The 22,650-nt window shown below is 45.1% G+C and overlaps 1 protein-coding gene across 5 annotated transcripts in view; it reads right to left on the bottom strand.

Annotated features, from left to right (window-relative positions):
- PCGF2 (polycomb group ring finger 2) overlaps nt 1-22,650 on the bottom strand; it is a 38,786-nt gene that overhangs the window by 5,926 nt on the left and 10,210 nt on the right. Inside the window, exons 2-9 of one of the 5 annotated variants that reach the window (XM_025191121.1) lie at nt 20,413-20,552; nt 18,998-19,094; nt 14,399-14,454; nt 13,869-13,919; nt 13,633-13,741; nt 8,155-8,203; nt 4,505-4,603; nt 2,488-2,568 (exon numbers count right to left, since the gene is read on the bottom strand). In XM_025191121.1, coding sequence (XP_025046906.1) covers nt 2,488-2,568; nt 4,505-4,603; nt 8,155-8,203; nt 13,633-13,741; nt 13,869-13,919; nt 14,399-14,454; nt 18,998-19,094; nt 20,413-20,524 — 654 coding nt within the window. In that variant the 5' untranslated portion in view covers nt 20,525-20,552. Of the gene's footprint in view, nt 1-2,483; nt 2,569-4,504; nt 4,604-8,154; nt 8,204-13,632; nt 13,742-13,868; nt 13,920-14,398; nt 14,455-18,997; nt 19,095-19,773; nt 20,265-20,412; nt 22,599-22,650 lie in introns of those variants that run through there. The other 4 variants (XM_006034974.3, XM_025191119.1, XM_025191122.1 and 1 more) reach the window with 4 other exon arrangements.

Raw genomic sequence — 22,650 nt, 5'->3', positions numbered from 1 at the left:
TTTTTTGCACCCACCAATATAAATGACAAGATGCAGGATAATGGTGAATACAGCCTGTAAGTGTAGTACAAAGCACCTTTAGACTTCTATGTTTTTCATATTCAGATACATTTCCAGTGGCTCACTCCACATACACCTGTAAAATCTCAGCTCCTGCAGAGATATCTTGCCAGGAGGATCAAGAATCCAGATGTTAACAGATAATTAAAACCTAGTCTCAGTAAAAGTTTTCCAGGCTGCCTTCCAAAAATAAAAGATAAAGGATTTGGAAATTCAAATGAGATGCATCTTTGAGCGCACACACAGCAAAGTGAAATATCCCACTGAAAAACCTTTAGAAAAAATTTTCTAGCCTGTTTGCCAAGGAAGCAGTGCTCCATCATGTGCCAGGCTGAGCGCTCTAGCCCTGATTCACAAGCCACTTCAGTACATGAACATTCATACTGATTTCAGTGGGACTTCTCACATGAACCTTTTTACATTCAAAGCACCCCTTGTTAGATCAAGGCACCCCTCAAAAAAAGTCATCTTAGTTTTCACCTTTTTTGACTAGAGAAAAATAAAAAAGCAATTTTTCTGTTGCAAAGCCCACAACAAGTCAAAATGGTTTTAACACAATGGATTCCTATTTGAAATCTCTGGGTTTCTCTTGTGAATCATGTTTGCATACCTAAGAGTGCTAACATTGTGAGGCACCTGTGACACCCTTGAAAAGATCTCAAGGTACTCCAGGGTGCTGCAGCACCTTAGTCGAGAATCACTGGTTTAGGGCCCCCCTACGAGAAGTGAGCATGTTCTCAAATGCACCCCTATGCAGAAGAATACTTGAGTGATACAAATAATTAAGCAGCAATTTCAAAACCAATACAAGGAAATGTTCGTAAGTCAATCATCACCATGTAAGAGAGACCAAAAACACAGTGAGATTCAAGAGAAAGAAAGGGGCGAAGGCCTGAGACCATACGGTGCAGGGGTTAGCAGAGGCAACAGGAATATCCAGAGTTATAATCTGGGAAGAGACCACCTATCTAGCTAAAGGTGATGTTAGATCCTTAAACATTTTATCTAAACTGATTGATACTGGCCACTAACCTGCCAGTACCCTGTAGTAAGTGGGGAACAGCTTGTCCCACAGTGAAAGTAGCTGTAACTTCATCTCCTGGCATAAATCATGGTAACTTGGGCAGATGGTACAAGGTACCAAACCACCATTGGCTTCAACAGCGCTGCTCTGAGCGAGGGTGGCCTCCCTAAAATGGAACTGCAGCACCATGCAAGCTCAAGCCCCCAAATGAGGAAACCTTGGGCTGCTGGAGGGACCTCTGAAGCTCTCACTTAAAGCTGTGAAACGGAACCCTTCCCCTCCTCCTCCCCCATTTTAAAGTAAAAGGTTTATTTTTGCAGGGCAACCAGGCCTGACGCCTGCTGGATGGGAAGAATGTTGATTCTGAAAGTTCACCCCTACCCCCTCCTGCTGGCAGCGCGCATCAAGGCCCTTCAGAGCACCTGGATCTAATTAAATGCTCTAGCAGAGCAAGCGTCAACAAGGGAAACATGTTTTCTGATTGATCTCGGTTTTCAGCCCCTCACTTTCCCTCGCACAGATCTCTCCTGAAGCTGAAGCCACCAACCCTTTCTGGGTGGTGAGGGCAGTGAGATTAATTACGGCTTGATTTTGCAGAGGCAGTAAGAGCAGTACTGTCAAATCCCTGGGGTTTTAAACAAAACAAAACAAAACAAACAAGCCCCTACCATCATAACTGGCTTAAACATAATGAGATTTTTTTTTATTTGCCTTCTGGTTCAACCAGGATCATGTTTTCAAGCTTCTCTCCAAAATTATAAGGACTAGAAAGCTGTTTTCTAGTGAATACTGAGATTCCCATGACTCCAGTTGCTGGAACTACAAAGAAAAAAAGCCCAGTTAAATATTGCAGGACTCCCGACTTCATCAGGAGAGTTGGCCACACAGAGTGCCTGCCAGTTTCCACCCAGTTCAGAACTCAGAGACGCTCAGCACTTAAAATAGGAGCTAAATGCTTTTGGGTAAATAAAACTGGTCTTGCTCTGCCATTTTCCTACTTACTGTCTCCCACTGTGGAAAAATACCCACCCTGCCAAAAGGAAGGGTTAATTTGTCAAGGGCCAAAATTATTCCCTGTAGATAATTAGCAGTAAGTCATAGCTTCACAGTAGCATGTAGAAGCTTCAAATATCAGAGTCCATTCTGCTGCAAGCTGTGCAAACTCCAAGGGAGATACCATGTCTGTGTCCTGAAAAGCATGACAGCTAAACAAACAGTGGATGGGGAAACTGAGGCACAGAGAGGGGAAGGGATTTGTTCCAGGTTGTGCACTAAGTAACTGGCAGTGTCAGATATAGACCACAGGCCTCCCAGGTCCCAGTTTGTTGACCTGTGCACTGGACCACATGCCGCATCAAGAAAAAGGCAGATGATTCCACTACATAAACTGGTAACTTACTCACCCTTCGCCATGGGTAGATATACGCAATGTCCATCAGTGTGTAATATTCCTTTAAAGGCTCATCTTCATAGAGAACTTCCACCTGACAAGGGAAGAGAAGAGGATCAGTTTTTCCCTCTGCCGATGACAAGAAACAAACAATACAGCCTCCTCCCCTACCATGTGGCTAGCTACCCCTCTTGGGGCACAAAAGTCAAATTTTTGAGAGCTCAGGCCCCAGAACCCAGGCTGGATTTTCCTGACAGCTGGATTCCCATTTAGATACTTTTTTTTTTTTTTTTTTTTTTGGGGTGGGGGGGGAGTCCTCAGTCCCTTAAAGTCCTCAGTCCCCACTGTAATGCATGCTGAGCATTTCTGAAAAGCTTGACACTTTTCTTTGGCATTTAGGTTTCTCTTGACAATCTGGCCTGAGCTGTTCAATCCGCAGTCACCCTGCACTTCGTAAGATCACTCCAATGCAACTTGGGTGCAAAACACCACCACATCAGAGTGACTACACAAAGCGCAGCGAGTCAGGTCTCAAGCACCATGACAAGATGTCCCGTCCTATTAGTATCTGAAGGAATAGCTCTGATGAACACAGCTGAATGCAGGGGTTCCCAAAGCTTTGTCCATGGAGGACTACTTTATGGGCAGGACATCATGTCGGTGCCTAGTGGGGAGCAGAGTTCTCTGGGAGAAAGGAAAGTGACCTTTAATCTCTCTAAGACTCAGTTCTCCCAGTCTGTAAATAAGGATGGCAGGGGTAGGGGCTGTATAATAACATGAAATCAGCAGTGCACTGCCTTTATGTTCAGTAGATGTAACAGATGATGCCTTACTTAGACAAAGTTACAATAAGGGAGAAGCCAGCCTTCTGGCTTAATTCAAATGAACAGCCCATGGTGGAGCCTTGCTGATCAGCCAGTTTCTGGTGACAATGGACACCATTAAAAGTCTCTTTGTGGGCCAGCAAGTGGCCTATGGGCCAGACCTTGGGCAGCCCTGGTCTAGTGGGGAAAGTTATTACATTTCTGATCTTTGCTCAGATTCACTGGATAACTGAGCTGAGTGGCACTTCCCCCCCTTTTGCATGAAGCTGGGATAAGAATGCTTACTTAAGACTGCTGCAAGGCTGACTTAGCAAATGTTTGTACAGCCCAGTGTATAAGTACTATATGTTATTATGACAGATGCCAAGACCTTAAATGAGTTTGTGTTTTTAATAAGAAACACATAGTAAATCTTCTGGGGTGGGGGTTGGGGAGAAACTCTGCCTGAGAGGATCTCAGACTGGAATTGCCAGCTCCGGAGCTCTCTGAGGGTTAATCCCACATTGGGTCTCTTTCCAGGAAGGGAAACTTGGAGGTGGGTTAGAGGTTCTGAGTTAGTCCCTCTCCCTCTTCTTAGCCTGTCCTCCAAAAACACAGCAGCAGAGTCTCGGCCCGTGGAGGGGTTAAAAACCAGTGTAGCCCTGACTGCAAATGGAACTGCTATGTAAGTTTGCACCAGCTGAGTTTCTGTCCCTCAGGGCCTCACACAACAGAACTGCAGTCTTGGCAGGAGTGTGAAGGTGCTACTGCAGCACAAGTCATCATAATAATATTTATTTTTATTGCAATAATGCCTGGAGGCCTCAGTCAGGGTCTCACTGGGGCTGGTACCACGCAAAGAACAAACAAACAAAACTGTTCCTGTATGTGCAGTCTTGTATCAGGGACCACCTTTTTGTTAAGTCTTGGCTTGAAAAAAGGATCGAAATTGCAGTAAGCACTTTGTAGTTGCAGTGAGGGACAGAACAATGGGACTGGCCTCTACTAGCCAGCCTAAGGGGCAATGTTCTACATGTGCATATAGCAAGGCTGTAACCAAAAAAATAAAAGAAAAACCACAACCATCATTGGAAGCCAACAGGCCCGAGGGGGGGCACAGCTTTGGTGTAAGTGTGCACAGCACCACCCAGAACCATGGGAGCAGTCCGCTGACCCAAGAGGGATCTGGAACAGCATAGCATGCCCAACCAACCCATGGCTACTTACTTTGTACTTGCTGGGAACGTCCATCTTATTGCGCAGAAATTTAGCCAGATGCATGACTGTCATGGCAGCTGGACATCGGAGGAACCTTACGCCATTCTTCTGAAGATAGACCATCGGTTGTGTGGGGTTGGGGGGAGGGGGGAGAGGAAAAGGAAAGAGAAGGCATTACTAAGAGCTGAGCAGCTGGAGGAGGAGAGGGGATGAAATATGTAAAGAAGCGGCTGTAAATCTAAATCGTACACAAAACAGAGGAGGGGAGGCATGAAAGGCTTGCAGGTCACATGCAAAGGGCTCTGCTGCAATCCATACTGCTCTGGTTTTGCAATGAGAGGTAGTGTTGCAGAGGGAAGATCACCTCATGCTTAAGGGAAAAGCAGAAGAAAGAAATCCCTTAAATGGCTTTAGAGCAGGAGGCCTTTATGCCATGAACAGCCTGTCCCACTGGTTGATGCTAACAAACCCTTGCAAACATCAGATCCACTGATGTCTCAGGGAGTGCACAGTACAAGCATTAACACCCTTATGTAGCAAGCAGAAAACTAAAGTTATTCTTTGCATAATTAACTGCAGAGTCCCACTATGTAATTCTTAGACACACGCTGGTCAGCATTAATTTCCTCCTTTGTAACACTTCAGAGGAAAGAGGAGTTGGAGCTGAAACTATGAGGATTACAATGCCAAACCTTGAAAGAATTATTCCTAATCATGTGGTCTAAGCACAGGGCTGGGAGCCAGGATGTCCAGAGATCCAACCTCATCTGGAACACTGATTACAACCCTTGGGCAAGCCACTTAGGCCCTGAGCCAGCAAGCAATTACAATTGATTGTCTTTAAAGTCACAGATGTGCTTTGTGTCAGCCAAGTTAGAAAGCCAGGAGCGCTTGAAAGTTCCTAACACTTAAATAAGAGCTGAACCAAGCAGTAGAGCCAAGGTCTTAGTGCATCAAAATGTAACATGTCCCACATCTGACACAGGCCTTACTTCAAAATATTAAGGAGTAAAAAAGAAAACAAATCCAAGCTCTGTGTCTGGTTGGGTGGGTGCCCAACAAGGCAAGTCAGAAATGGAATGAACAAGTTTTAAAAATTCATAAGTAGAATGTAAAACAGTTCAGGTATCAGAAGATGCATGCCTGGTATGTAATCAGTGTTATGACTGGCCAGCAAACTTGTTATCAGAAAAAATATCTGTGCAGCTAAATGCAGATTGGCTTGTAATTAAATTATGCAAGGACTAAGTAATATATACAAGCGTATACTTAAAAAAAAAAAAAAAAAAAAGACTTTGGAGATGCATGCCCTTCCCCTATACTGTCAGTCATCTCACTTACCTGACTAAGCAAACAAAGGCTATTCCAGTTTACATTTAGTGGGCGTGCCTACACATTAATTAATGCACCATAGTTACTGCACATTAAGTTTAGTACTTGGATAACCAAGTACTAAATCAATGCACAGTAACTTGCGCTACTGCAGAGTAGTGCTGGTGCATGGGATTTTTCAGATGCAACTGCGCAGTAGCCTAATACTACTGTGCAGTAGCATATTAGCATGAGTTTTGCCTGACACTACTGCACATTGTTATTAGGCTACTACGCAGTTAGGGTCTCATGTAGACATGCCCAATATGTTCATTCAGGCTTGCAGCAGCGAGACTAAAAACATCCCTGAAAGTTGAGGGTGGGAGGTCCAGTTTGAGACTCCTTGAGCCTGCTTTTCAAATGATGCTTGTAGCGTGCCAGAATTGGTTAGCATCCCTTTAAATAGCATGCAAGCCCTCTAGCAGCATTCACTGGGTTCCGTATTTTTGGGCATGTCTGCCCCACAATTATAGCCAGCTTGGAAACAGATAACAACGTTGTTAAAGTAGTGTGGGCTGCACAAGGGGCAAAGCCTATGGTACCCCACTGACGTCAAAGTCAATGCCCAAGCTAGCTAGAATAAAGCCGGTTCAAAGGAACTGCAGCCACACCTCCAGCTGCTGTAGAGACACATGCTTGGAAGCCACCAGAACCCAAGCAGCACAGCACCGTTTTTCTACAGCTGTGCACTGTATGCAGTGAATGTTTCTGAAGTACTATTACGGAACTTCATAGATTAAGATACTTCAATTTAACCCCAAAATGGGCACTATGGGCACATCCAGATGATATGGCCATACGGTATGTGGCACCACAAATGTCTGCAGCACCATATAACGCAATCAGCTGTTCTCCGGGCTGCAAGGGTGCGCTGCCTGTGCACGCGCTGCACCGTTTTTTCCTGCAGTTTTTTTTGTTTTTTGTTTTGTTTTTTTACCCCTGGATGCTCCTTTCCCCACCACCACAGGTTTTTTTGACCCCTGGATATTTAGGGGTAAAAAAAAAAAAAGCAGGGAAAAAAAACAAGAGAAGAGCACACATGGGCAGCGCACGTGGCTGAAAAGCAGAGCCAAGCTGCCTGGAGCCATGCTGCGGCTGCTGGCCAGGCTCCACGTGGCAGGATCACCACAGCTGCAACCCTAGGAGGCCCCCAGTACCCGAGGTCAGGCTGCTAGGGCCAACCCAGTGCTCGCCCCAGCCTTCCCTACTGCCCCTGGGGTAACTTGCCACATACCAAAGCGTGCATGCACAGACATTCCCCGGGGACAACTAGCTGCAGTAGAAGGTGGGCTGCTGCTACTTGTCCCTGAGGAACCAAACACCCATGCTCATCTGGACATGGACCATGAGTCCAGCAGATTCCCAAGCTTTTTGAGCCACTAGCCCCCTCAAAACTTCTCATGGACCATCAAGCACACTTACTGTCAAGCTTCTGTTAAAAAAGGGCAGAGGCTTGGTGTGATCTGCAAACCAGTCACAGCTCAGAGTCTGAGAAGTGCTGATCTAGTTTGATTATGTGCCTAGGCGGTTCTTTGATGAGGTCTGCATCTTTGTGAAAAAGATACAATAGTACTGAGCACCCCAAAATGTAGCTGGGGCCAGCAGAAACTGCAATGGCTCAGGCCTCTGAATCAGGCATCCAGAAATCTGAGCTGCTCGAATCACCTGTTGGTTTTGGGAAAACTCGTTTTGATTTCTCCTCTCCATGCAACAGGACAACATATCTGCACCACTAAGGGACTCATTACTTCCATGTTTAAAGCACCTTGCAGATAAGAGTGGTTATTCACTGCCTGGAAAGAATGCATGGTTTTCTTGCAAGCATGAGAGTTTTTTAAGCCTTTGAACCAGACCTGACATGTTTAATACTCTGTTGGACCATGTCTGGGGGTTTCTAGTTGGATCCAGGTTGGGGGGGGGGGGGGGGGGGGAAGGAAAAATTGCAGGAGGGATGGAGACAGGATTAGTGGAAGGGAACAGTGCCAGAGACTCAAGGGCAAACTGATTCTTTGTGGTTAGCCACATCCTAACCCCAGACAGAACTTCGGCCAAAGGAAGCATTTCTTTGCTAAACAGAGCTTCAGCCCCGAATTGTGAGAACCCTGGACTTACATGAACCCCCATATCTCCCACACCCTAATGTCCAAATCCCTGGGCTGGCCCCTGTGTTGTCAGCCCGGTCAAACTGCACAGCATAATCCCATGACCCCCTTCCCCGCACAACACTAAGTCACCAACTGGGACCTCCCTCATTTACCTGTAGGTTCCCTCAGTATCACAGCACTTACTTTTTCCTTCTCCACATCCCCATTTTCAACCGTTCCTTTCTTTTCATCTCTGGGGGGGCCGGGGGGGAGGAAGGGTGGGAGGAAAAGGGGAGGAGAATGAAAAAACGGAAAGAGAAAATTAATAACAAATATTACAGTAAACAGTAACTTAATTATACCATGGAAAGGGCATAGCAAACTTGACCCAGCACCAGTGACACAAGCATTAATCTCTCTGTGGTCTGTGATGGAGTGGATTATGTACAGACTAACAGCCTTCACCAAAGCTATATGACTTAAATATTTAGAACATTTTGGCTGCAGTATGCTCTCTCATTGTAGATGTACAAGTTGTATAGGTTTTGCTTCAGCTTTTGTATTGCATTTACAATGTGCCCCATAGAAACAACCTCTGGCAATGTGACCCTTTCATTCACTGGGTGGGAGGGGGTGGCAGAGGGAGGGGACTGGGGAGAGGGTGTGGGTGGGTGTGCATCTCAAAATATATAGCACACCTGTTACTCTTATAGTCTGTGGTCAGCCACTTCAGAGCCAACTGGAGTTTGATCTCTGTAAGAGGAGCAAGAGCTGGGCCCCGCTGAAAGAAAAGGCTACGCACTCTTCTCTGCAGGTCAGGCTGCTTTTATGCTGTGCTAGGAAGCCCTCACAGAGGAGAAGTGCAACACGTGAGTAAAATCAAATGATATTGAGGAGGGTTTGGCAATGGACTCATACAGGGCTACAATTTCACCAAAATCTTTGCTCGTAAAACCAAAGGATCCAGGCTTTCTTCCCATGGGATACACTGGGGTTATTTTCAACCCTCAGCCCCATGGAGGGCAAAGAGTTGCCCCAAAGAAGGAATCTTAAACTTGTATGGACTGACTGGGACAAAACCATTTCAGATCCAAGTTTGTGAAGGTCTTGGATGAACTGTGGATCAGGGCACAATGTGGGAAACATCCAAGTGCACCCACATAAATACCTAGCCAAGTACTAATCTGATCCCATTTAAAACCAGTAAAAACAACCCACACACCCCATCCAACATTTGAGAACATGAAGGTCAGATAAACTGGAGCAACTTCAAGGAAGTCAACAGAGATGCACTTGAATGAAACCAACACAAAGGAGTGGAGAAGAATTAAAGCAATGGGGTGAAACTCATTCCTGTGCCATGGTGCTAGCAATATACCCAAGCATCACTTAGGTAGTTTTCAGGGGAAGCTGTTGGGAGCTAAACCCCATTTGGGAGAGTCCAGCTAACCCATGTCAGTGCCTAGTTGGGAGACAAGTTCTTTGGGAAGAGAAAAGTGACACTTCATCTCTCTAAACCTCAGGTTTTCCAGTCTGTAAAATAAGGATAATAGTAACATTTTTATAAGCGACTTAGAAGCCTACATCCCACTGACCTTCCATGGGACTTAAGATGCCAAATCACTCAGGCATTTTTGAAACTTTAATACACCAGCACTTCTCTACCACTTAGGGTGAGGGGGATGATAAATTCACAATCATGTGAGGTGTGTTCTAGCCTACTACTCAATGGATCTCAACAACTCAGTCCTCCCTGGCTCAGGAACTATGAGTGGCCACTGTTAACCATGAGCCACACCATGCACACTCCTCTGGGAACAGTGACTGCCACATCTAGGGTCAAGAGAGGCACTATAGTGCCATTTGCATTCCCAGAGGGAAAAATGCTTTAAAAAAAGTGGTGAGTCTCCTTAGCTCTGCCCATGATAGACACCAAGAGAGAGAAAACGTGCACACAGATTCGAGACAGCAGGAAAGACAGACCCATTGTTACTTCACATTGACACTGGTGTTGCAGCCAGACTATATGCAGAGCCAATCACAGTGGTGTATAAACAAATAATAAGAGAGCATCCCTGCTTCAAACGCCCTCTGAGCTAAAAAGGAAGTGGCAACAAGGGGATGAAACCACTGGGTCCTGCCATGGTTGAAACCTGAGGTAACACAAATATGAATAGGATGCATATTTATTTGTCTGTATGTTGTGGTAGCACCTAGGAAACCCAGGCCTGAGCTAGGATCCTTCTGTGTGAGGTACTGTACAAATATAGAACAATTAAAAAAAAATGGTTCTGGCTTAAATGGCTTAGAATTCAAGTATAAGATAAGAAATAAGTAAAGGAGAGAGATATCTGGCAGGCGGTGGTAGTGATCACAGCTCTGCACACGCCTAGGTATTTACAGGCTGCATCTCACTGGAAAGAGGATTCTCCCTGGAGCAAAGGACTGCAACAAGCAAAGGGAGGCTTCAGTGATGTACAGGTTGGGGAAGGACAGTTCACTGGTTAGCGCGCTAGCCTAAAACTTGATTTCAAGATGCCAGCACAGACAATGCATGTGACCTTGAGCAAGTCGCCTAAGGTCAGATCCTCGGTTGGATCAGTGGAAATCTGGTACCAAACTTCCTTTTTAAAATCAGGACCTTCGCAGAACCATAGATAATTAAGGCTGGAAGGGACCTCAGGAGGGCATCTAGTCCAACCCCCTGCTCAAAGCAGGACCATCCCCAACTAGATCATCCCAGCCAAGACTTTGACTAGCCAGGTCTTAAAAACCTTCAAGGATGGAGATTCTACAACCTCTCTGGGTAACCTGTTCCAGTGTTTTACTACCCTCCTAGTGAGACAGTTTTTTTCCTAATATCTAACCTAAACTTCCCTCGCTGCCACTTGAGACCATTGCTCCTTGTTCAGTCATCTGCCACCATGGAGAACAGTCCAGCTCCATCATCTGTGGAACACCCCCTTCAGGTAGTTGAAGGCCTCTATTAAATCCCCTCTCAGTCTTCTCTTCTCCAGACTTAAGTAAGCCCAGTTCCCTCAGCCTCTCCTCATAAGTCATGCACCCCAGCCCGCTCACCATTTCCGTTACTCTCCGCTGGACTCTCTCCAATTTTGCACATCCCTGCTATAGCAGGGGGTCCAAAACTGGACACAGTACTCTAGATGTGGCCTCACCAGTGCTGAACAGAAGGGAATAATCACTTCCCTAGATCTGCTGAACACTCCTACCAATGCAGACTAGTATGCCATTAGCCATCTTGACAACAAGGGCACACTGCTGGCTCATATTCAGTTTATTATCTACTGTAACCCCCAGGTCCTTTTCTGCAGAGCTGCCCAACCAGTCATCCCCAGCCTGTACCGGTGCATGGGATTGTTCCATCCTAAGTGCAGGACTTTGCACTTGTCCTTATTGAACCACATGAGATTTCTTTTGGTCTAATCCTCCAATTTGTATTGGTTTCTCTGAATCCTACCCCTACCGGCATATATATCTACTACTTCCCACAGCTCGGTGTCATCTGCAAACTGGCTGAGGGTGCACTCTGTGCCACCTTCCAGGTCATTGATGAAGATATTGAACAAAACCAGCTACAAGGCTGACCCCTGGGGCACTCCACTAGATACTGGCTGCCAACCAGACATTGAGCCATTGACTATTACCTTCTGAGCCCAATGATCCAGCAAGTTTTCTATCCACCTTACAGTCCATTCATCCAACAATGACTTCCTTAGCTTGCCTATGAGAATGTTGTGGGAGACCTTATTAAAAGCCTTGCTAAAATCAAGGTATATTCACATCCACTGGTCTTCCCACATCCACAGAGCCAGTCATCTCATCATAGAAGGCAATCAGGTTGGTTAGGCACGACTTGCCCTTGGTAAATCCAAGCTGACTGTTTCTAATCACCTTCTTCCCCTCCAAGTGCTTAGAAATGGATTCTTTGAGGATTTGCTCCAGGATTTTTCCAAGGACTGAGGTGATGCTGACCAGTCTGTAGTCCCCTGGGTCCTCCTTCTTCCCTTTCTTCAATATGGGCACTATATGTGATCTTTTCCAATCATCCAGGACCTCTCCAGATCACCATGTTTTCAAAGATGATGGCCAGTGGCTCTGCAAGCACATCAGCCAAATCCCTCAGCACCCTCAGGTGCGTCCCATCCAGCCCCATGGACTTGTACATGTTCAGCTTTTCTAAATAGTCCCCAAACTGTTTTTTGCTACTCTCAGCTGCTCACCTCCTCCCCAAACTGTGCTGCCCAGTGCAGTAGTCTGGGAGCTGACCTTGCCTGAGAAGACTGAGGTGAAAAAGTAATTGAGTGCTTCAGCTTTTCTGCATCCTTTGTCACTAGGATGCCTCCCCCATTCAGTAAGGGACCCACAGTTTCCCTGATCCTCCTCTTGTCACCGACCTACTTGTAAAAATCCTTTTTGTTACCCTTTCCATCCCTCGAGGGGACGTGCTAGGCTGCAACTCTGATTGTGCTTTGGCCTTCCTGACTTTGGCCTTGCATGCCTAAGCAACAGTCTTATTCTCTTCCCTAGCTTTTGTCCAAGTTTCCACTTATAAGCTTCCTTTTTGTGATTTAGCTTACTGAAGAGTTCCCTGCCTAGCCAAGCTAGTCACCTGCCATACTTGCTAGTCTTCCTGCACATTGGGATGGTTTGTTCCTGCACTCTCAGTAAGGTTACTTTAAAGTACAGCCAGCTCTCCTGGATTCCTCTCCTCTTCAGACTGGCTTCCCAGGGGAATCCTGCCTATGAATTCCCTGAATGAGTCAAAGTCTGCTTTTCTGAAGTCCAGGCTCCTCACTTTGCTGCTCTCCTTCCTTCCTTCCTTCCCTCAGGATCCTGAACTCAATCATCCCGTGGTCACTGCTGCCTAAGCTGCCATCCACTACTACATTCCCCACCAATTCTTTCCTGTTTGTGAGCAGCAGATCAAAAAGAGCATGGCCCCTTGTTGGCCACTCTAGCACTGGCACCAAGTTGTCCCTAACATTCTCCAGAAACTTCCTGGATTGCCTGTGCACTGCTATATTGTCCTCTGAGAAGATGTCAGAGTGACTGACAACCCCCATAAGAACCAGGGCCTGTGGTTGGGAAATTTCCACTAGCTGTTTGAAGAAAGCCTCATCTACCACTTCTCCTCCTGGTCTGGTGATCTATAGCAGACCCCCACCACAACATCATCCTTGTTGCCGACTACTCTAACCCTAACGCAGAGACTTTCAACAGACCTACCTCTAGTTCCATACTGGAGCTCTGAGCAATCATATGGCTCTTTTGCAAGAAGTGCAATTCCTCCTCCTCTTCTCTTCATGTCTCTGCACCTCATTCCCTCCCCTGTATAATGGGGATAAAAGCCATGCCCTGCTTCCCAAGGGGTGTTGCAAAGGACTGATATACTGAAGACAGCAAAATGCCTGAATGCTGCCATAGCCAGGACCCACTGAAGTACTTAAGGTCCTCAGGCCTTGTGCCCTAAGTAAGGAAGGGAGAAGAAAGGGATTTCACGCATAGTCTTTACTCGGGCAAAACTCCCGCTGAAGTGACCTGTCAATTCAAGTCAGAGAATGCTGGAAATGTCTTCAGTACTTGGTCCAGCCTGGCAAGCCACAAAGAGTGAGATTTGGTCTCATAAACAGCAATGCTAGAAGGGAAGGGGAATGCCCTTACCTTGTTCCTTCATAAAATTCTATGGACAAGCTGACAATTTCATCATCTGTCAGGTTCCCTTTGTCTTGTTCAGAAACTTCACCACGATCCTCATTAGACCCATTGGGAACTATACAGTGAGGGGAGAAAAAGGAGTTAGAGCTGTTAGAAATTCCCCTTAAATGTATTTATTGGCAAGGCAGGGGACAAGGAACTGGGGGAAAAAAAAACAGCCATTTCCGCCCGCAGACACTTACCATCTGCCATGGGATAGGCTGCATAGAAGTCACGCCGCCTCTTCATTTCATCTGTAAGCACAGGGAAAGCAGGGAGATCCCAGAAAGAAGGGAATGAAAGAAGGAAGGAGAAAGAGATCAAGGTCTGATTTATACATCATGGCTTGGTCCCAAGTTAAGACTTGTCCACACCTGTGTTAATTCAGATTAAAGCAGGATGGGAATTTAGGACACACCAGCTATTCCAGAATAGCCTCCTGTGTGGAGCAAGCCTTGATGGTGATTTTTTTTCTAACCCATCTAGGTAGACCAGTACAACCCTCAGAGGCCATGCAATTTTACACCAAATAAAAGTGGCTTATCCTGAAGCTTATTGCTCTCCCAATCAGGAAGCTGTATACAAGTATAAAACAGCTTTATATACCTCACATAACTGTGTTCACACTGGGGGGGTGGGGGGACTGCACTGCTTGAACTTTAGCAGAGACCTTAACTTGACAGCTTGTGTGTTGAAAACCCCACCCCAAAATTGCCATTGTATCCAGCTGTACCTTTAAATAGCCCTGGGACCAGTTTGTACACTATGTCTTGTAAAGTTTTGTCTGATCTGGAATGCAAAGAGAGAAGATAATTAGTTATGGCTGGATTAGAACTGTTTTTTTGGGTATGGCAGGTAAATTGGCTAAAGAATTTGCTCAGGTGAAGGGAAGATAACATACACAAAAGTTAAAGTTTGCTCCTCAGCAAAGGAACAGCATAAAGCCCAATTCCCACTTGAGCCCTCAAAATAGAGCTTGAATGTGCCTTAACAAGTGTGCAGACACTGTACTGGCCCCTTACAAAGGAACAAAGTCAGATCAATTTAGGCTCAAACTGCACAGGCCCAGTTCCCATTGAGCTAACATAAGTAAATCTCCTGTTGACTTTGATGAGAGTGGATTCAAGTTGTCAGGAGTTTTGTATACTAAAATGTCCAGAATTACCAATATGGGGACTTTGGTGGGGTAGGTTTTTTTGGGGGGTGGTTTTTGGCAAAGCTGAATTCCTGGACACTTATGGTTTTACCACAGTCTTATTTAATGTTCTTAAGGTCAATGTCTAGCTGTTGTCTTAATTCAGAAAAGCTTGCAGACACTAACACAGCTCATGTATTGCTTTTCATCTGGAGATCTCATAATGATCCTGACCTCCCTAGTAAAGCACTAACTCCACTGCATAGGTGAGGAAACTGAGGCACAGATGTGAAGTGACTTAACCATGGTCATGCAGAAAAGCTAGAGCACCACTAGGATTAAAATCTGGGGCTCCAGAACTCCAGTCTAGTTCTCAAACCACCAGGATGCCCCATCACCTGAGTCAGCTCTAACAGAATAAAAACGGAAAAGTGGAGAGAAAAATAATTTAAAACCCCCATGGTTTTTTTGGTAGGAAGGGAGGGGAGAATGCTTCAGCCAATCCAAACTATGCATATTGAAAACCCAATCAGACATGTACCAAGATCTTAATAAAAATCCAAGCTCAACTGTCATGTTTCTGCAAGTTAAAAAAAAATTACCAAGACAGATTTCTTCTTTGAGTTTTAATGCCTCTCTGCATCAGTTGCAAGCAAACAAATTACTATAGGACACAAAAGCCATGCAGGGAAAGCTACTAGAAAACAAAGTGAAACTGCTCAGTCTTATTTTGAGTGTCTTAGGGTGAAACATTCAAAAGCCCTAAGTCATATTTTCAAAAGAAACTCAAAGCCAAATTTTCCTAAGGTATTTCAAGCATCTGAAGATGCAAATTGGCCTTTAGTAGGGTTAACAAAAGCACCTTGTAGTCGAACAAAATGTCAAAAGAAAAACAAATCTGTTCATGGTGACAGGTTTGCACTTAGCTCTTTTTTAATAATAGGGCCTTTATGAATAGTAGGTACGGTCATTTGTTTTTCTTTCAAATACATGTTTTTTAGCATAACAGCAGCCCTTTAATCTATAACTTCTTGGTGATGTCACCAGGAGTTTGCAAGGCCCCTCTGTGACATTATTTATTATATGTACACATAGGATTTACTTTATAAGTTACAGCAAGCTAATGAAAAAGCAAATTCTGTCATTTGACTGGCAGGTTAATTACCAGACAGTCATTATGCTTGCATGAATCAATAACCATTTAGCCCAATAACTTACCCCAGGGTGTGTGCCCTGTGTGTGTCACAGATGAACACAGGCCCTCCCATGCCCAGGCTCCCAAGAGGATTCCATGTGCGCATGCAGCGTGGTTCTGGCATCCCATACAATGGGTATGCTGGAGTATGTATGTTTCTGCATGTTGCTGCGCACCCTCTGCTCTGCCTGCTGACAGCACCTTGCAGGATTAAGCCTGCAGTCCTTCAATAGTCGTTATTCACACTGCAGACACCACAGCTGTATACTGTGCGCATCTCAAACGGAGGGGATGGGGAAGGGGAAAGGGAAGTGAAACTGTCTAACCCATGCAAACTACATTTGTTCCACAGCCCAGTTAAGTCAATGAGGGGGTCATTTGAGTTTTACCCCTGGCCCTAAAATCAGTCCTGTGACTCCAGCTTGAAAAGCAGAAGGAGAAATGTGCACATCCTCTATCAACACTACTCCTGTAATAATTGTTTCCTTTAATAGACCCTTCCATTTGAAGATATCAAAGCACTTTCCTAAGCTTCATATACAGCTGTCTGAGAGTTCCTGGTGAGGTGGCATAGGGTCATTGTCCTCACTGGGAAGGGTTAACCAAGAAAGGAAATGATAACTGAAAATCTGAAACTGAGGCAATAAGGGAAGTGGACACTTCACTATTCTGGCAGAAGATCTGGCCCTGTATGTAACAGCCTTATTATAGCTACTCACCCTGGAAGTTTCTAGCCTAAAAGAATTACTCAAGTAACTTCTACAGGAAATGTGTCAGTGTCTGACATAAAAGCCTATGCCCAAAAAGTCTCAAGCCTGGGTCTTGATTACTGGACTCTGAAAAGACACAGGGATAGGACACCTTTAACTTGATCTTCCTTAACACTCACAGCTTTCTTCCATTGTCTGACTGCTGCAAAGGTGCCATAGCATAAATGCAAATCCAGCTCTGCCTGAACAAAAATGCAAATTTGTTTGTACTGTGGCAGGCACAATGATCTAAGCTGGGGTCTCTAGGTGTGACTGAAAGACAAATAAAGTAAGAGGTCTGGATGTTACTACAGGGCAAACTCAAGTGTATTTCTACACTGCTGTTGTTTTGAGTCTGTCTACATGTTGGCAGTGTGTGCCTGTGTCTGTAGCGTGGGTGTGTGTGTGTCTATCTCTGCACACATTCAGGGATATTTAGGAGAGAGATCTGTGGGAGTTACAGTGTAAATATTTCACTGGAAACCAAAAAAAAAAAAAAACCCAGCGTGTTACTACAGAAACCGATTTACATGGAAGAGCTAAAAAAAACCCTAGTGATGTATTGCAGCCTTAATGGTTTCTATGCCAACCACCTGCAGAGCTAATTCTACAACTGACAAGACGTGTCTGGCTTCCCCGAACCCAGACAAATGGGGAAGGAGCAAAACTGACATAAAGCGCACATCAACGCAAGGCAGATTCAGCTGGGTTGGTTTTATCCTGGTGGTTCCATGCATGTTAGAACAGGGGCCTGGGAGCCAGATCTATGCACCAGGGATCATGTTTGTAGCATCCAAGGCAGAGTTACTCATGAAGAATAATGCTGAGATTGGGGGGGGAGAAGAAGTGGGGGAGCGTGGAGTGAAGAAAGCAAAGTTCCAAGGCAAATAGATCAATGAATTAGAAACCACAACTGGTCTCAGGTTAAAAACTGATCTTGTAGCTATTTCAAAGACTGATGTCTGTGGTCACGGCATTGTCTAAAAAGGACCACAGATTCTCTGGCTAAACTGCCAGAAGATGCAACTCATGAATCCCCTTTCCTGCTAATAGCCATTGGAACCTCTTTCTAAAGCCATCAAGATGTACTGGAAAACACAGGGAAGCTCCTAGCTGTGTCTGCCCCATCATGGCATTTGTCATCCTATATTCTAGCTCTGGTCTTATTTGCATTCTGACAGCACTCAGGGGCTGTGTTATGTTAGGTGATACACACAAACTCAAGAGCAAAATTGTAAGCAGTTTGGGATAGGGACTCTAGGTGTCACGTGCCTGCCAGGGTATTGCTTGGGATGTCACAGAATAGGAAGGATTTTGAACACAGAATAATGGCAGATATATATAGGCTTTAAAAAAAAAAACCAAGCAAACAAAAAACTAAAAGATAATGCTCTTGATTTTATACAAAAATGTCCAGCACTGGCCAAGGGAAGCAATGGATTAGTGTGTCTAATGGGCCTTTCCCCAGTTTGACAGAGCAATGAGTACTTTGCCCCAATTCAGCAAGATACTCTATACTGCTTTCTCTGTCCATATTCTTATATATCCTCATTACCACCATCCAAGGACCCTGCTACTTCAAATACATTTGTTCTCCCAATATCCCCGACAGAGTGGAAAGTGCTGTTATCCCCACTAGAAGACAGGAACTGAGACAAAGAGGCCAGATACTCAAAAGTAGGTATGCCCCCACCTCCACTGATGCCTTGGAGGACCTGTACATAAGTGATTTGCCCAGGGCCACAAAGGAAGTCTGTGGCAGAGCAAGGCTTTAAAAGCAGATCTCCCAAAACTTACAAAAGTACCTATGCTTTACAAAGTGAACAATCGCATGGAAGTTCACGGGGACACTCACATGACATGCTTATGGTTCAGCACATACTTTAGTACCTTGCTAAAGCAGGTCCAGGGTTAAATGCAAAAGCCTTCCAAAGTGACCAGTACATTGGACTCCCAATATGAGACACTATATATGGGGTTTGTGTCTTCTCAAAACTCAGGCCCTTTTCAAGCTGGTATTGCCAAATAAAACCAATGCCCTCCCCAAAAAATCACTAATGACCTGGAGGCAAATGGTGACAGAGTTTAAAACAAAATATCCATTTCTCAATTGAACAAAAGCAAGGATGAGAGATTGTCATAACAGCAGTGCTCACTAGCCCATTAATTTCACAGTCTCAGATTTCACAAGGTAACATCTTATCGTATACTGGGGAAGAGAGGTGGAGAAGTTCTAACAGCAAGATCCCTCACCTGATGCTGAGGAGAGGCCTGGTTTTATGCACTTGAACATCACACATGGGACAGTATTTGTTGGTCTCCAGGTAACGAACAATGCAGGTTTTACAGACTGGGGGGGAAGGAGGGAAGAGAGAGAAAAAAAATTAACAGGATGAAATCCCCAAAAGGGCACATAGGGTGAAATTTATTGCCCCCACCCCCACAATGCAAAAAGCCAACGCAAAGCCTATGCATTGTTTCAGCATTGGCTATAATCAGTTGGCTCCTTAGTGATGCCTAAGCAGGAAATAAAGGTCCACGGCACGTGCTAGGATGCTGTGCCAGGGGTGACATTCATCTACAATTAACAGGTCTATAACAATACGCTAAGGACCATTTTTTTCCTCCCCTCTCCTTATAAACACATTGCAACTGCTTTCATTAGAGTGAAGGTGCTTTTAATCCAGTGGTTAGGAGGTCTGCTACCATGAATCAATAAGAGTGAAATCCCCTATTCCGTTCATCCCTCACAAGAGTGGGGTGCTTCCCAGGCATGACTGTCCCTTCACATGTCACTTCTTTAGGCAAAGGGAAAACATAAAAATAAAAAAATTGGGGAATGTTGGCAGACTGAATCACGCCCCAGGTTCATTGAGGCCAGTACATAAGTATAACCCTGCACTAGACAGATGCAGTCTAGTCTCAAATCCAGTCTCTATTAGAGATTGTTTATCCTTATAGCACATTGTTTAATATCTCTTCCAAAAATGTTACTACTTATATTCAAATATAATATAGTTATACCATACATTTAAATGTCCAGTCCCTTTTTCTTTCATCTCCTGGTCTCAATGACCACTTTGTAGCAATGAGTTCCACTGCTTCAATTGCAGGTGGCATAACAAACGTATTATTCCCTTTCATTCATTCTCAGCTTTCCGCCTTTGAGGAAATCTTCATGTTTGTGTTTCCAGCCAAAGAGCTGCAGCAGTTTTCTTGGGCAATGTGATAAGAAGTTGAGGCCCCCCACGCCCTTCCCAATTCCCTCTTGAAAGTAATCCAAGATAAGTATTTTCAAAAAGTGACTAGTATTTAAAGCACTTCAATATTGAAGCTGTTCCTCATTACAAAGACCTTTCCAGAATACTCAGCTCTTCTTGGAGGAAAAAGAAAAAAAAGGCACCTCCAGTTGGGCATCCAAAAAAAGAAAAACCATTAGCCACTTTTGAAAACTCTTGACAGTTATCATTTGCTGAGCGGAAAGGGATCATCAACAAGATCCTGAACTTAACACCGAGAACAGAGAGAAAGGGATCATCAACAAGATCCTGAACTTAAGTCCGAGAACAGAGCCCTGCCTGTAGCATGAAAGCAAAGAACATTTCCTTAAGGACGGGCAGTCTCCTCTGCTCACTGCCTTCCCTTCCTGGGACACATTGGAGACTTACATGAGTGTAAACATTCCACTATGGTGGTTGCATCAATGAAGTAGCCTCCGCATAAGGCACACATCAAATGGGGATTCAATTCAGTGATCTTTATCCTGGTGGTTCTGTGCATTTTGGATCAGGCTGTGGGCAGATCCTCTCTGGAAATAAAAACACACAAACACACTCCACCATGGCCTGAGGATCATGTAGCAGCAGCTACATGGGCATCCCAATCCTCCAGGAATATTATAGAGACTAGAGTAAGTAATTGGCTAGTGCAAGAGAAGGCAGCATCCCAAAAGGGAATGAAGCAGTCAGTTAAAAACCGCAGAGGTTTTAACATTTATTTAGGAATTATTCACATACACCCCCTCCTTGGATCCTAGTTCCTATGGTCAGGCCTTAAAACAAAATTGTAACAATATAGAGACAAGGGTAAAAGACCTGATATTTGCATTTTAAATGCAACAAAAAAAAAATTCTTTTTCTTTCCATATCCAGCCAGACCCCTAAGCAAAAACACCCTTTCTAAGGGCAATCCTGAGTATGTCAAGGAGACTATTTATGTCTTTGCAGAGCCTGGCAAAATGGGACCCATAGTCTCTGCATTATTTATGGTGTACCACAATATAAATGTAAAATAATAGTAATAGGGGGAAAGATATAAATTCAATGTGAGTTACAGTTTCACAGCCTGGCCCATAATTGCACTGCATCTTTATCAGGAATATTCTCTCCCCCTTTGTTTCCCCACCAAATTTCTTCATCTTGTGTGTGTTAATTTAACAACCTTTTTAACAGACGAAAATCAATTAATATGCAGACAATGCCATTGCTGGCATGGCCCAACCAAAAGAAATGCCACACAGACAACCCTGTCAAGATGTGGAGGGATTAAAAACCAGACACAACCTGCAGGTTTCAGTGGTAGCTTTACATTTCAGCACTGGGAAGAAAGAATAAATCTCAGTTCAAAAACACACAAAGCTCATTTTCCCCCTCCATTAGGATTATGCATGTTATCTAGGTGCAAAAATGGATTAAAATGGACATAAAAGTGACACTCAAAGACAGGAACACTTCTGGGTTATTGATTATCGAGTCCCTTTCCTCATAAATAGTTAACAATGCAGTTTTTCATCCCCTGTATGCCTTCCCTCCAACTACATTTCTTCTGTCACCGTAGGCTCAGGACACATACACATGCACATATACACACGCGCACTCTGCAGTGCCCTCGACTAGGAAGATCAGAGTTGCACCATGCAGCTGGCATTTCCACCCTATCCAGCTAAGGGGGCTGCTGCAGTTTCAGCTTAGCTCTTTGCTGTCCACGTGTCCTCCTCCGTCATTCTCCCCTCAGCTACTGGTGACACGAGATAACAAAGCCGAGGGAGGCTTGCAGTTTCTGCCCTGGTCCTGCCCCCCTTCCCTTCCATGCCATACACCCACTGCCACCCCGCGTGACTCATCCTATTTCAGAAAGCCAAAGGCCCAGAACAAATCAGTTAAATTGTCTAATTGAACATTAACATGCAATTCATTAAACGCACAGGCCTGAAGAAAGGGGGAAGCAGGAAGGGCCTCTGGTGAGCATGCTGCCTGCATCTGTGTGCGCAAGAGGCAAGAAACACCTCCCCCCACATGCACAAAAAAACATACATGGTACATATGACACGCATAGGAGATACCAGACACGCATGAAGCATCTGTCAATGCACACGTACATGCACACACTGCTGCCCCAGTTTGCATCTTCAAAGCACCACATCTCTCTCTCACACAGACACAGTCACACAGGTGTGACACAACATATTCAACACCATGATGCTCCTACAGAGCTGCCTGTACACACGCCTTCCCATCCTGACCTGCACCCCCTCTTGTGCCAATGCAGAGTGCAATATACCAGCTGAGACCCCTAGAAGAAATGCAGCTAACACTTCCATGTACATGCAGGTGGGCAGACTAGACACTCTTTGAAGATGCCAGGCCACCGTATATTTGCAACATGATAGAGACTGGCACGCGCAGCGACACACACACCGACACCGTGCACGACACACAGACAGACAGGCACACACACGCGCACGCACTTGAGTGCCCATGTTACCTGCCACATCCCACGCACGGCCTGGCATTGCAAGACCACGCTGCACCCACCCCACCAGCAGCCTCCCAGGCCCCGGCCCCGATCCCGGTCCCCCTGCACAGGGCCCCTGCCCCGCCCCCGGCCGCTTGCCCACGGCCCAGAGC

The sequence above is a fragment of the Alligator sinensis genome, unplaced genomic scaffold (genome assembly GCF_000455745.1).
Source record: "Alligator sinensis unplaced genomic scaffold, ASM45574v1 scaffold1261_1, whole genome shotgun sequence".
Classification (NCBI taxonomy): domain Eukaryota; kingdom Metazoa; phylum Chordata; order Crocodylia; family Alligatoridae; genus Alligator; species Alligator sinensis.
This window is presented reverse-complemented; position numbering and strand designations above follow the sequence as displayed.